We start from the raw sequence: 14,530 nt of genomic DNA on the forward strand, positions 1-14,530 counted from the left end.
CTCCAGGCTGGGGGCTTTTGTGTCTGCGACTCGGGAGCGGCGAGAGCGCAGACCTCCTCCTCAGAGGGCGCTGTGAGTGCGCCGCCAGGGCCCGGCCGCCCGCCTCCTGCCTCCCCTGTCAGCGGCTCCCGAGGCGGCGGCGGCGAAGGAGGAGTGGAGGCGGCGGCGGCGGCGGCGGCGCGCTAGTCCTCCGCACATGCCGGCCCCGGGCGGGGGGCCGCCCCCAGGCCGCGCTCCCGGCCGCCGCCGCTGAGCCCGGCCGGCCCCGCACGCCGCCCGGCCGCCCCGAGGCCTCGTCTCCCTCCCAAACTTTGCAAAGTCGGCCCGCGTCCCCGCCGCCCTCGGCCGCGCCTCGGCTCGGAGGCTCGCCTCGCAGCTGCAGCGGCCCCGCGAGGAGGAGGAGCCGCCGCCGCAGCATCAAAGAGACCGAATTCCCGCGGCCTGGGGGGGAGTCATGCTTGGCGGTCTGTAATGTCAGCAGAACAGGAGAAGGATCCCATTTCGCTGAAGAGAGTTCGAGGTAACCGGGCAGGGCGCGGGATTGGGGGGGTCGGGGCGCGCGGGGCGCGCGGGGGCCGCGTGCCCGGCCGCTGGGAGGCCACGGGGCTCCGTCCGGGCCTAACTCCGCGCAGCCCGCGTCCCGCCTGCGCCCCGGGGCCGAGGCTGCGGTTCGAGGCGCGCGGCCCCGGAGCCCGCTCGCCCCTAGACACCCGCGCGGAGCCCTCGCCTCCTCCACTTTGTGTTAGGCGGCAGTTGAAGCCGCGCTCTGCATCCCTCCGTACCCCGCTCCTCTCCCACCTTGGCTCATTCGCAAGACAGCACAATAGGCACCTCGAGGGGTGAGAAAGAAACACCCCCCGGCAGAGACCACGAACGGTGCCCACCCCCCGAAAAGTAAGTTGGACTGCTCAAGAGTTGCCGCTTTTGGGGACGGTGTGCTACCGGGCCTTCGCGTCTCCCCCAGCCCCCCTTCCCACCCTCCAAGGCAACAAACCTACAGCTTATTTTCCTTGGGTTTAAGAGGAGACACTGTACAAATTCAAAAGGCATTTTCTTTATTGGCTTATGGATGAGAATCAAATCACCTAAAAGCAATTTTATACGTGATTGGTTTGCTTCTTCCTTGCACGCTAGTTAGGAAATTTTCCTGCTGCCTTACTATCTAAGAAAAATCGGAGGGAACGCCGTACCAGACAAAAGATAATGCATGTAAGTTCACAGACGCCAAATACCGGCTGGAAATTTGGGGGATATCCGCCAGCTTTTATTTTCGGCTCTAAATAGGGTTAAGGCTGAAAGTCCCAAAGTTGAAATGACACTGTTTGTTCATTAAGCAAATATTTAGTGAACATGTACTGTGTGCTATGCACTGTTCTTGGCACGGGGGTACAACAGCGAACAAAGCAGAAAGAGTCTTCACCCAGCAGGAGTTCACGCTCGAAACAGATAATAAACAAAAGGCATAGAATGTCAAATAGTAACAGCTCTGGAGAAAAAACAAAGCAGGTGAAGTGGTTAGGTGGAGAGGTAGGGATTATAGGTACGAAGACTCATCTGGAAAATGATGTTTCAGGCAGGACCCAAAAGAAGTGATAGACCAGAGCCATATGGATATGTGTGGGAAGAGCAGTCTCAGCAAAAGGAACAGCAAGTGCAAAGGCCCTGGATCTGGAATTTGCCTAGTGTATTCAAGCAACAGAAAAGAAGTTATGGTAACCAGCAGAGATTGAGCAAAGGGAGTGCAGTACGTATGAGCAGCATAGAAAGATGGGGTGAGAGGAGTTATATAAATATATATATATATATGTATATGTGTGTGTATATATATATATATATATATTTTAAAGATTTATTATTTGAGAGAGAGCATGAGCATGAGGGGGGAGGGGCAGAGAGAGAGGGAGAAGCAGAATCCCCCCCTAACCCGTAGCTGGACACTGGATTCAATCCCAGGACCCCGAGATCATGACCTGAGGCGAAGGCAAACACTTAACCAACTGAGCCACCCAGGCACCCCAAGAGTTATATTTTTAATAGGATTTCTCTGGCTGTTCTGTGGAGAATAGACCCTAGGGAACAAGGGCTGAAGCAGGGAAGCTTGTTAGGAGGCTATTGCAGTAATTCTTTCATCCAAACAGGATAAAGTGCTTTATAAATCAGTAAGTAGTAAGGTAAATTTCCAATTGACTTAAGTGTTATAGAGATCAAGAACCACAGTCATTCATCCATGTTTTTGTTCCACATGACTAGAGATTAAACCTATAGAACTGGATTGTAACACAATGACAATGTGGTATCCACAAAACAGCACTCAAATATTTAGGTAGAGATTGATTTTCTTAGCCATTTAAGCAAAAACATAATTTAGAGCAGAATATTGTTTTTAAGGCTTAATATCAACACAGTCTTTCATTGAGTAAAGGTTTTCTATTTCAGCTTTCTTTTCTGTCTGTGGTTTTGAGTTGCCAGACCCTTTACGGAATAGACCTTTCTGAGATACAATTATTCCTCTGATATTTTTGCCATATTATTTTGCCTATTATTATAAATTACTTTGGGGCTGAAGGAAAATAAACAGAGGTTTCAAGTTTCTACCTTTGAACTCAATTATCAGTCTTAAATGTAGTTTTTTAAAAAGTGGATGGGTATTTTATTGTAGGTCTAGAGCACAGCTTTGTCTTTATTTTGTTTCAGTTACTGCTTTTAAGTTTGGTGCCTTAGCTGTTTGGAGTTGGCTCAGGTGTCATCTTAAGAATATTCTGTGAGTTAAGTAACAGAATAAAAGGCAAAGCAGTTTTTAAATTAAGTCAATATGAGGAGGGGTTTTTATAATAAGTCACTTTATAGTGACTTTAATGTTAATTTTTAAGACATTCTGGGTTATTTTATAAAAGGTACCAGAATATCTACATGAGCTCTTCTGAAGCACAATTCTGCTGAACTTTACTGCTTTGGAACTTTTTGTTGCAATTTATATCCTAAGACTGCATGCAGGATGTGGTCTTTGCAGAATATAAACTGTGAGCAGTGCTTCTTAAACTTTTTCCCATCCACTGATGTATACAGATAGACTTTTAAGTAAGTTATGTCTCTATTTCGTGTGTATTATAAAAAAATATGTTACCAAACCTCTTGTTTAGGATAAGGCTAAGATACACAGTTTCAATTCAGTTTAAAGAAATTAGTAAGCAAATAATATTATAGATGGAGCTTAGATATGGCAAAATTATGACAACATGGATGACTAAGGACTTTACAGTAATATGCTCTGTAGACCGGAAGTATCATATCTCGTGGGATATTTGTTAAAAAGAAGGTGTCTGGAACCACAGAATCAGGATTTCTGGGAGATTTCTCTGCATCTTCAACTAGATCCCCTGGTGATCTTTATGCCTACTAGGTTTTGAGAACTGATGATGATAGACCTAAATCAAGAAGGTGAGTGGGCCAGAGGAAGCTGATCTGTAGTCTTCTAAACTTGTCCTGATATTTTAAAATTAGATTCAGAATTTCTATTTAGTGGCAAAGTATCTCTTATTTTTTTTTACCAGTTCTTACCATCCCCAGACCCTCAGCTCTTGGATTATAAGAAAGATCCATGAAGATAGGTACAGTATCTTAGTTATCTTTCTATTTCTCCCCTCATTTTTGCCTGTAGTAAATGCCAAATGAATGAATGAGTGAATACATGAAGTAACTCATTCATATATTTATGCTGCTTTTTGATTGTTCTCTTAGAATGTTACCTTGTCATCCTTATTTTAACCAACATTCCCAGTATTATCCAATATTCTTAGAACTCTTGGGTGTTGATCTGATCACGATATCTATTCATTTATTCAGCAAATATTTATCGAGCAGTCATGGTGCCAGACAGTGGAAATATTGATTAAGAAGGCATAATGCTGTCTTCAAGAAATCTTTAGTCTAGCATAGAGACAAATAAGTAATTACAAACAGCAGGATAAGTGCTGTGGTCATCTACAGGAAATAATAGGACATATAACCTATCTTTAAGGAAATCAAGGAATGCCTTTTGGAGAAGAGTTCTAAGAAGCAGTGAGTATTCCTTTGTGGGAGTGATGTAGAAAGAACATGAAAAAGACCTAGAAAGTCAGCAGTGGTTTTAAGAAGGCACTTTTGGTGGGCAGCCTGGGTGGCTCAGCGGTTTAGTGCTGCCTCAGCCCAGGGCATGATCCTGGGGTCCTGGGATCAAGTCCCATGTCAGGCTCCCTGCCTGTGTCTCTGCCTCTCTGTGTCTCTCATAAATAAATAAAGTATTTTTTTTTTAAAAAGGCACTTTTGGGAGAAAACCACATTTTAAAGTAATGAAAATTAAGTGATAAAGATGTGATGTAACGAAGCTTGGTGGTAGACAGAAAGACATAGCCAGTAGCTTGGAAAGATAAAGTGTCTTTTTATTTCCCTTGAAAAACGACAAACATTATTTGTAGACTTACAGAAGAACCTGAGAGGGGAGAAACTGAAAAGCAGCAGAAGAGTGGATAATTCATTAATAAAGCATTCAATACGTGTTTTAAAATATGTACCACGTGCTAGGGGCACTCAGTGTGGGAAACTAGGGATGAGAGAGACAAGGCTGCTTTCTCAGAAGTCAGTTCTCTGCAGGTGAGAGATGGGAATAGCATCAAGGTTTCAGTGAAATGAAGAGGAAGAAAAAAGAGAATGAAAAAAGAGAAATTTAGAGAAGAAGAAGGAAGTTGAGGCATTCATTCCAGGTGGAAAGTTTTTAACCAGAGTTAGCAATTACATTGGAGAGGTTGGGAATGTGTTTTATTTATTTTTTATTTATTTCATATATATATATATATATATATATATATATATATATATATATATATATTTTTAAAGATTTTATTTATTCAGGAGAGATACAGAAAGGTAGAGGGAGAAGCAGGCTCCCCACGGAGAGCCTGATGCAGGACTCTGTCCCAGGACCCCAGGATCATGACCTGAACCAAAGGCAGATGCTCAACCACTGAGCCACCCAGGTGCCCAGGGTTGTGTTTTAGAATGGGAGAATAGCTTAGAGATATCATAAAAGTACTAAAAGTAGACATTGCTAAAAATGTAGGCACATGTCTAATGAGTATATGGAGGATTTGGATGAAGATTGGAGAAGCAACATAATTTATGTAGTCATAAAGTGGAGGGGAAGAGCCAATGAAAGGAAAGATTTTAGGGAATTTTGTTATATTTCTTAATTGGTGCATAGGAGGGGTAGGCAGATGATCAGAAAAGTAGTTTGATTTTCAGCACATTAAACAAATATCCCCTTGAGATGCTTCAATGTACATAATAGATCTACATGGTTTGAAACTGAGGAAAGTGGGCTGAGCCAGAAATAGAGATCTGGAAGTTATCAGTAAACAAGTGAATACTAATTGATGCCTTGGGAGTATATAGCTCACCCAAGAGAGTGGAAAGTAAGAAGAGAAAAGCAACTTTGGGAACGCCGATATTCAGGAGACAAAAGGGAAATGAGGACGCTGAAAAGCAGAATATGAAGGAGTAGCCTGAGAGGCAGAAGAAAAAAACAAAAGAAGAGTGTCACAGGAATATTAAAGGAAGAGTGGATTTATGAAGGAAAGATAAATGAATGAATAAATGATGATAAATATAAATGAATTTTGTTTTTAACATATTGATTGAAAGGTACCCATCTGTGGGTTGTCCAGTATGCTCTTTCTCCCACCCGGTCTTGGTGTATATCATTTATCCAGTGACCCTACCCATTTCCCACTCCCACCCAGCACTGTTCCAAAGTCTTAGAATATCTGTCTCCTTACTATTTTTTGTAGGAGATGGTAGCATCTCCTTGACCTTTCTATAACCACTTCTTGAGTTCAGGCTTTATTTCTTTATTTCTTATTTCATGGGCCTCTTGCTGGTTTCCTGGCCTCCTGTTTTATCCCTTTTTATCCATTTTCCATATACTATTGCTGGTGATAAATAATTACTACCTATTGACCACTTACCAAGCAGTCTGTTAATTGTTTTATTTATTTAAAAATATTTTTTTTTTGTTAATTTGTTTAAATGGATGTCTTGTTTAATCCTCTCAGTAACCCTTTTGGGTTAGATGTTATTATCATTCTAGGTTTACAGTTGATGAACTGATGCTCAGAAAGGTCAAGTACTATGTGGTTAAATAACATTCAAGTTTACTCAGCTAGTGTCAAAGCTAGAGCTAAACTCTGGCTGAAAGCCTTAGTTACTATGTTCCATTGCCAATGTGCTCCAAAACACAATTCAGTCATGTTACTCTTTTTTGGTAAACTTCTTCAGTAGTTATCTCTGGATAAAAATCCAACTTTTCTTATATTGGCTCTTTTTTATTTGGTCCAGGCCTACCCCTTAGTTCTTCATTCTTCATACTCCATGAAACACTCTCCTATGCTCCAAGTGTGCTCCTTTTAGACGTCATGGCTTCTCTTGCCTTTAAACCTTTCTTTTCACATTTTGTTCCTTCTGTTAGGCTTGCTCTCTTTTTTCCCCCACCTTTAGTAGGTTACTCATCCTCACAGCATCAGTTTTTTGAAACTGCCCAGGATGTCTTTCCTAATACTCCTCCCTCAGTCAAAATTAGATGGGACTTCTCGGGATCCCTGGGTGGCTCAGTGGTTTAGCACCTGCCTTCAGCACGGGGTGTGATCCTGGAGTCCCAGGATCGAGTCCCGCTTTGGGCTAACTGCGTGGAGCCTGCTTCTCCCTCTGCCTATGTCTCTCCCTCTCTCCCTCTGTGTTTGTCATGGATAAATAAATAAATAAATAAAATTTTTAAAAAATTAGATGGGACTTCCTTTTGTTCCCTCAACATCTTGTGCTCATCTTGATCATAATATTTATCACATTAAATTTAAGAGTTTCAAAAAAAGAAAGAAACATTGTTTTCTCTAGATTATGGGAGAGAATTCCTCTTTATAGGGAGGAATTATTATTTATATTTCTATATTTAAATAAGCTCAACAGATGTTTCTGAAATCTAATTTGATGAATGTTGACCAAGAGGTTTCAACAACTTAGGTAATTTAGTCCTCCAAGTTTGCTTTCCCAGAGGTGGGGAGGGGTTACCTCTTAGGAAGATTATACAATTCTCTCTTCTGACCCTCTTATTGCAGGCAATTCAAGGGGTATAAGTCATCTTTGCCTTTAAGACATCCCTAACTTATAGTCAAGAATGATTATAGGTCTCTTCTATTCCCAGTCTCTATAGACATGGTAATAGCAATGCTGAAAAATAATACAGCTTTTGTCTTTGGAGCCCAACTGCTGGGTTCTTATCCCATTTCTACTGTTTACTATCTTTGTGGTCCTTGGCAAGTTACTTAACCTCTCTGTGCATCCGTTTTCTCATGCAATATGAAAATAATACTTGTATTTATGTCATAGAGTTGTTTAAAGAATTCATTGTGTTAGTATATGTAAAAGCACTTACAACACTGCCTGGTACATTTAAAGTTACCTGTTTACTTTTAAAACAGAAATAGAATATGCATTCTAAAATACTCATTCTAAAATACAAGTAATGTGATCAACATTGACGTTTAGGTATATTTAATCAATTACTAAGTAAAAGACAGCATATTTTTTCTTGTTTTGATTGGGAGTGAATATGAACTGAACAGAAATGAAGAATCTCTCCCTTTATAGAAAAGACAGCCAAAAAAATTTATAAAAGCAGAAACCCCTCAGATTTCATAGTTTTGCTAAGCAAATACAAGCTGTTTATTACACGATTTTTATGAATATTTGCAGTTTTGTTCTCCTTTATTTCTGAAATTTTTTGTTTAAAAAATTTGATTGACTTTGTTAATAAAATAAGCTTATTATTAGAGGCATCCTTGTATAGAGCCAGCCTCACACATGAATGCCATCCACCCACCCTCCTATAAATAAGCTTTACATTTGTTCGCAACTTCATTTTTTTAAATTAAAGATTTAATTAATTAATTAATTAATTTGACACACAGTGAGAGTGCATAAGCAGGGGGAGCCACTAAGGGAGGGGGATTAGCAGGTTCCCTGCTGAGCAGGGAGCCAACTCAGGGCTCTGTCCCAGGACCCTGGGATTATGACCTGAGCCAAAAGCAGATGCTCAACTGACTGAGCCACCTAGGAGCCCCTGTTAGCAACTTTGAACCTCATGCACTTCAGTAATAAAAAGATCATTAGTCTGGGGAGAACAGCTGGCCAAGCATCACAAATATTTGAAATCTTAAATCACAGATGTTGAGGGTTTTCAGAATTTAATATTTATTATATACCCAGATTGCTCTAGGTTCTGGGCATCACATGGCGGACACTTTCTGCATTACATTCTAAAAGGGTATAATGGCATTTTCATTTCAATCATATAAGGCCATTTCTTATAATACTATATTCACATACTAATTCATAATTTTGCCATTTAATGGTAGAGACCAGTATTAGAGAAATACATTTCAGATGAAGGCAAAACTGTTAGCTAAGATGTTCACATCCATAGTAAATGATAGAATAAACTGACATTATATCCCACTATATATGCTACTATAAAAATACTGATATTTGATTGTTGACTGAATGTGTTGACAATGCTTAACATTAGATCTTTTGATAGGGTGTTAAATATTATAGAAACTGAAATGAAGTGGGACACCTGGTTGGCTTAGCAGTTGAGCATCTTGCCTTCAGATCAGGGCATGATCCTGGAGTCCTGGGGTAGCATCCCACATCGGGCTCCCAGTGGGGAGCCTGCTTCTCCCTCTGCCTATGTCTCTGTGTCTCTCATGAATAAAAAAATCTGAAGAAAGAGAAAGAAAGAGAGAAAGAGAAAGAAAGAAAGGAAAAGAAAAGGAAGAAAAAGAACAAAGGAAATTGAAATGAAGTCAGCTTATGGTATAGTTTTGTCTAAAGGAAAGCAAAATGAAAACTAGTATTTGAGGGTCCACTGTGTGTCAGGCAGTGTGTTAAGCACTACCTTAGCTCAGGCTGCTATAACAAAATACCATAGACTGGGTGGCTTATAAACAATAAGCAATTTATTTGGCACAATTTTGGAGGCTAGGAAGTCCAAGATCAAGGTACCAGCAGATTTTGTATCTGGTGAGGGCCTATTTCCTGGGCAGTCTTCTTGTTGTGTTGTAACATGTGAAAGGGCCAGAGGAGCTCTCAGAAGTCTGTTTTATAAGGACACTAATTCCACTCATGAGGACAGGGTCTAATTACCTCCCAAGGCCCCTCCTCCAAGAACTATCAAACTGGGGATTAGGATTTCAACATGTAAATTTTGGGAGGGACACAGACTCAGTTTGTGTCATTTAATCAGCATACTAATTAAAATGTATACTTATTTGAACTACTCTTGAAGCAAAGCTGTTTTTGAAGGAAAAAATAGAAAATACTAAACCTTTTTTTTAATTGAAATAAAATTAACACACTGTGTTAACATTGGTTTCAGGTGTGCAACACAGTAATTTGACAACTATTCGTTATACTGTGCTCACCACAAGTAGTTGTACTACCATCTGTCAGCATACAATGCTATTATAATATTCTTGACTCTGTTCCTATGCTGTACCTTTTATCCCCCTGACTTACTCATTCCATAACTGGAAACCTCTATCTCCCACTCTCCTTCACCAGCCCCTCCCCTCTGCCAACCACTAGTTTGTTTTCTGTATTTATGAATCTGTTTCTACTTTTTAAATTTGTTTTGTTTTTTTTTTTTTAGATTCCACATAAAAGTGAAATCACATGTTATTTGCCTTTTTCTATCTGGCTTATTTCACTTAGCATAATGCCCTCTAAGTCTACACATGCTATCCTAAATGGCAAGATCTCATTCTTTTTTATGGCCGAGTGATAGTTCCAGTGTGTGTGTGTGTGTGTGTGTGTGTGTGTGTGTGTGTGTGCGCGCGCGCGCGCATGTGTGTCCATCCATCCGTCCCATCTTGTTTATGCATTCATCCAGCAATGGACACTTAGGTTTCTTCTATATCTTGGTTATTGTAAATAATGTTACAATAAGCAGAGTTGCATATGTTTTTTTCAAATTAGTGCTTTTGTATTGAGTAAATATCCAGTTAGTGGAATTACTGGATCATATGGTATTTCTATTTTTAAATTTTTAGGAAGCTTCCATAGTGTTTTCCAGATTAGCTGCAACAATTTGCATTACCACCAACAGGGTCCAAGGGTTCCTTTTTTCTCCAAATTCTTGCCAACATTTGTTATTTCTTGTCTCTTTGATGCTAACCATTCTGACAGGTGTAAAGTGATATCTCACTGTGGTTTTGATTTGCATTTCCCTGATGATTAGTGATGTACAGCATCTTTTCATGTGTCTGTTGGCCATCTGTATGTCTCTTTTGGAAAAATGTTCATGTCTTCTGCCCATTTTTAAATTAGATTATTTGTTTTTTTTTGGTGTTGAGTTGTAGAAGTTCTTTATGTGATATTAATTCCTCATGAGATATGTCATCTGCAAATATCTTCTCCCATTAAGTATGTTATCTTTTCCTTTTGTTGATGGTTTCCTCTGTTGTGTGAGAGCTTTGTTATTTTGGTGTAGTCCCAATAGTTTATTTTTGCTTTTGTTTCCCTTGTCTTAGCAGGCATATTTAGAGAAATATTGCTAAAGCTGATGTTAGAAAAATTGGTTCCTGTTTTCTTCTAGGAGTTTTTATGGTTTCGGGTCTCATGTTTAGGTCTTTAATCCATTTTAAGTTTGCTTTGTGTGTGGTGTGAGAAAGTGGTCCTGTTTCATTATTTTTAATGTAGTTGTCCAGTTTTCCCAGCACCATTTATTGAAGAGACTATGTTTTTTAAAGATTTATTTATTTATTTATTTATTTATTTATTTGAGAGAGAGAGAGAGAGAGTACTTGTGTGAGCAGTTCGGGAAGGGCAAGGAGAAGGAGAGAGAATCTCAAACAAACTTCCCACTGAGCGTGGAGCTTGACATGGGGCTTAATTCCATGACCCTGAGATCATGACATGAGCTGAATTCAAGAGGCTGATGCTCAACCAACTAAACCACCGAGGCAGCTCTTGAAGAGACTATTTTTTTCACCATTATGCCTCCTTTTCATAGAGTAATTGGCTATATTAACATGGGTTTATTTCTAGGCTCTCTATTCTGTTCTCTTAATCTATGTTACTGTTTTGGTGCCAGTACTAAATTGTTTGATAACTGTCACTATTGTAGTATAGCTTGAAATCTGGGATTATGATACCTCCAGCTTTGTTTTTCTTATTCAAGATTGCTTGGACTGTTTGGGCTCTTTGTGGTTCCATACAAATTTGGTGATTATTTGTTCTTTTTCTCTGAAATATGCAATTGATTGAGCCACCCAGGCACCCCCATAATTTTCTTTCTTTTAATTATATCCTTTTATTTTCCACTTAGAGAAGTTCCTTTAACATTTCTCATAAGGCTAGTTTAGTGATAATGAACTTTTACTTTTGTTTGGGAAACTTCCTCTCTCCTTCAATTCTGAATGATAATATTGCTGTCTAAAGTATTCTTGGTTATAGGTTTTTTTCCTTTCATCACTTTGAATATATCATACCACTCTGTTCTGGCCTGCAAAGTGTCTTTTTTTTTTTTTTTTTAAAGATTTTATTTATTCATGAGAGATACAGAGAGACATAGGCAGAGGGAGAAAATGGCTGCCTGAGAAGAGCCTGATGTGGGACTAGATCTTAGGACCCTGGGATCATGACCTGAGCCAAAGGCAGATGCTCAACCACTGAGCCACCTGGCGTCCCTCGCCTGCAAAGTTTCTGCTGAAAAATCTGCTGATAGCCTTATGAGATTTCCCCTGTATGTAACTATTTTATTTTCTCTTGATGCTTTAAAATTTTTCTCTTTATCTTTAATCTTCAATATATTTTTAAATGATTTTATTTATTCATTCATGAGGGACACACACACAGAGAGAAGCAGAGACACAGGCAGAGAGAGAAGCAGGCTACATGCAGGGAGCCTGACGTGGGACTTGATCCTGGGTCTCCAGGATCATGCCCTGGGCCGAAGGTGGCACCAAACTGCCGAGCCACCAGGGCTGCCCATTCTTCAATATTTTAATAAATATATGTCATTGTGTGGACTTCCTTGGGTTCATCTTGTTTAGGACTCTCTAGGATTACCGAACTTGAATGTCTGTTTCCTTCCCCTGGTTGGGGAAGTTTTCAACTATTATTTCTTCAAATATGTTTTCTGCCCCCTTTTCTCCTACTTTTACTTTAAGAACCCATATAATGCAAATGTCTGTTTACTTGTTGTTGTCTAAGAAATCCTTTAATCTATCTTCATTTTTTTTTAAATTCTCTTTTTTTTTTTTTGCTATTTGTCTTGGGTTCTTTCCATGACTCTGTCTTCTAGAATACTGATCCATTCTTTTGCATCCTTTAATATACCATTGATTCCCTCCAGTTTTTGTAATCTTCAACTCTGGTTCTTTTTTGTATTTTCTGTCTGTTTGTTGAAGTCCTCACTAAGTTCTTCCCCTCTTTTCTCTGGTCCTGTGAGCATCGTTATAACCATTACTTTAAACTCATTATCAGGCATATTGCTTATCTCTAGTTCATTTAGTTTTTTTTCTGAGGTTTTGTCTTATTCTTTCATTTAGACCATATTCCTGTCTCATTTTGGTGGACTTTCTATTTTCTGTGAATTAAGCAGAACAGCCGCTTCTAAACTCAAAGGAATGGTCTGATGTTATGCATGATCATCCTCTGTGTAGACCATGTGTGCCTGGTGACTTTGGCTGCCTGGTTGGAGTATGGCTTGCTGGACTGGTAGTCTTGGGGAATTCTGTGCTGGGGCTGCTCTGGTGGGATGGTCTGAGCTGAAGTGGGTGTGGGCCAGTGTGGTCCTAGGACTCTCCAGGCACAAAGCACCCTGGCCAGACAGCTGAAGCTGAAGCAGGCGTGGGTTGGAGTCCCAGGGCTCTGTGAGGGTACCCTGACAAAAACCACTGAAGGTGAAGTGGATGCACGCCAAAGGGTGAGAGTGGTCTTGAGGCTCAAGGGGCACTGTAGCTGGGTGTATGGAACCAAAGCATACACAGATTATGGGGTCCTGGGATGTTCCACATAGAGGGCATTGGTAGCCAAAGTAGGCACAGGCCAGGAGGTCCTAAGGCACTCTGCACCAGGTGTGCCCTGGCAATTTGTCTAGCGCTAAAGTGGTGTGGGCCTAGAATGTTCTGAGGTGCTTTGCACTTTTGTTACCTTGGCCAGAGGGCTGGAACTGTAGTGATTTCTGAACAGGGGTGTCCCTGTGTGTGCTATACTGGGGCTACCTTGTTGGAACAGCTGGGGCTGGCTAAAAGCCTTGGGCTCACTGAGGTGGTAGGTCAGCCAGGATACCTGGACCCTGCTCCTATCCACTCTATCAAGGTGGAGGGGAAACATAAACCATGGTGCTCGCCAGTCCTCCAACCCACAGGGTTGCTCCCCAATCATTTGGCAAGAGTTCTAGGCTGGTTCCTTTTAGTTCCCCTTTTAGTACCTTTTTCTGTGCCTCAGAGGTGATGAATGTGCTCATAGTCGGCCTTCAGTGCTATCCCTCCCCACTAAAGTTTGCAGCTGTTGAGGGTGAGGATTCCCTTCATTACTGTGTTTCTTGTTGTTCTCTATGTGGTTTCTGTATCTTTTCTTGTGCAGAAGCTGTTCAATTAGCCCTCAATTGTTCTTCAAGAGGAATTGCTTAATAAATAGGTGTAGATTGGTGTGTCCATGTTGGAAGTGAGTTCAAGGTCTTCCTACATCACCATCTTGGATTGAAACCCATTATAAAATGTTAAAATAAAACAGTCACTATTTATGAGAATAGTCACTATCACAAACGAAATCATTATTGCAAATAAGGTGAAGATAAAAATGAAAACTTAAATGACATAAAAGGTATACCACATCTAGTGTACAGGACAATACCCTTACTTCCTTTTTAAGGACTTTAAAGTGAAATAGATTCTTTGGGCAGCCCTGGTGGCTCAGCAGTTTAGCACCACCTTCAGTCCAGGGCATGATCCTGGGGTCCTGGGATTGAGTCCCACGTCGGGCTCCCTGCATGGAGCCTGCTTCTCCCTCTGCCTGTGTGTCTGCCTCTCTCTCTCTCTCTCTCTCTGTCTCTAATAAATAAATAAATAAATAATCTTAAAAAAAAAGAAATAGATTCTTTAATAGAAGAAATAAAAAGGTAGAATTTATATAATATATAATTAGAGCAAAAAAAATACATAAAAGCCCTAGAGCAAATACTCCACAGTTTACAAAAATAAAAAGTACTTAGAAGTAGAAAAAATAATTTTATACTTACAAATAGATTTCAAAAAAGAAAATCTTTAACAATTTGTACATTCTGGGATGGCTGGGTGGCTCAGTGGTTAAGTCTGCCTTTAGCTCAAGTCATGATCCTAGGGTCCTGGGATCGAATCCTGCATCAGGCTCCCGGCATGGAGCCTGCTTCTCCCTCCTCCTGTGTCTCTGCCTCTCTCTCTCTCTCTATCTCTGTCTA

General features: G+C 40.5%; 1 protein-coding gene across 2 annotated transcripts in view; it reads left to right on the top strand.

The window, feature by feature from the left end:
* The first annotated feature begins 329 nt into the window (after positions 1 to 329).
* Positions 330 to 14,530, top strand: part of PYGO1 (pygopus family PHD finger 1) — a 30,523-nt gene continuing 16,322 nt past the window's right edge. The window contains exons 1-3 of one of the 2 annotated variants that reach the window (XM_041742967.1): positions 532 to 894; positions 1,135 to 1,209; positions 3,552 to 3,608. In XM_041742967.1, coding sequence (XP_041598901.1) covers positions 3,599 to 3,608 — 10 coding nt within the window. In that variant the 5' untranslated portion in view covers positions 532 to 894; positions 1,135 to 1,209; positions 3,552 to 3,598. The other variant, XM_041742966.1, reaches the window with a different exon arrangement.

The sequence above is a fragment of the Vulpes lagopus genome, chromosome 2 (assembly GCF_018345385.1).
Source record: "Vulpes lagopus strain Blue_001 chromosome 2, ASM1834538v1, whole genome shotgun sequence".
In the NCBI taxonomy this organism is placed as follows: domain Eukaryota; kingdom Metazoa; phylum Chordata; class Mammalia; order Carnivora; family Canidae; genus Vulpes; species Vulpes lagopus.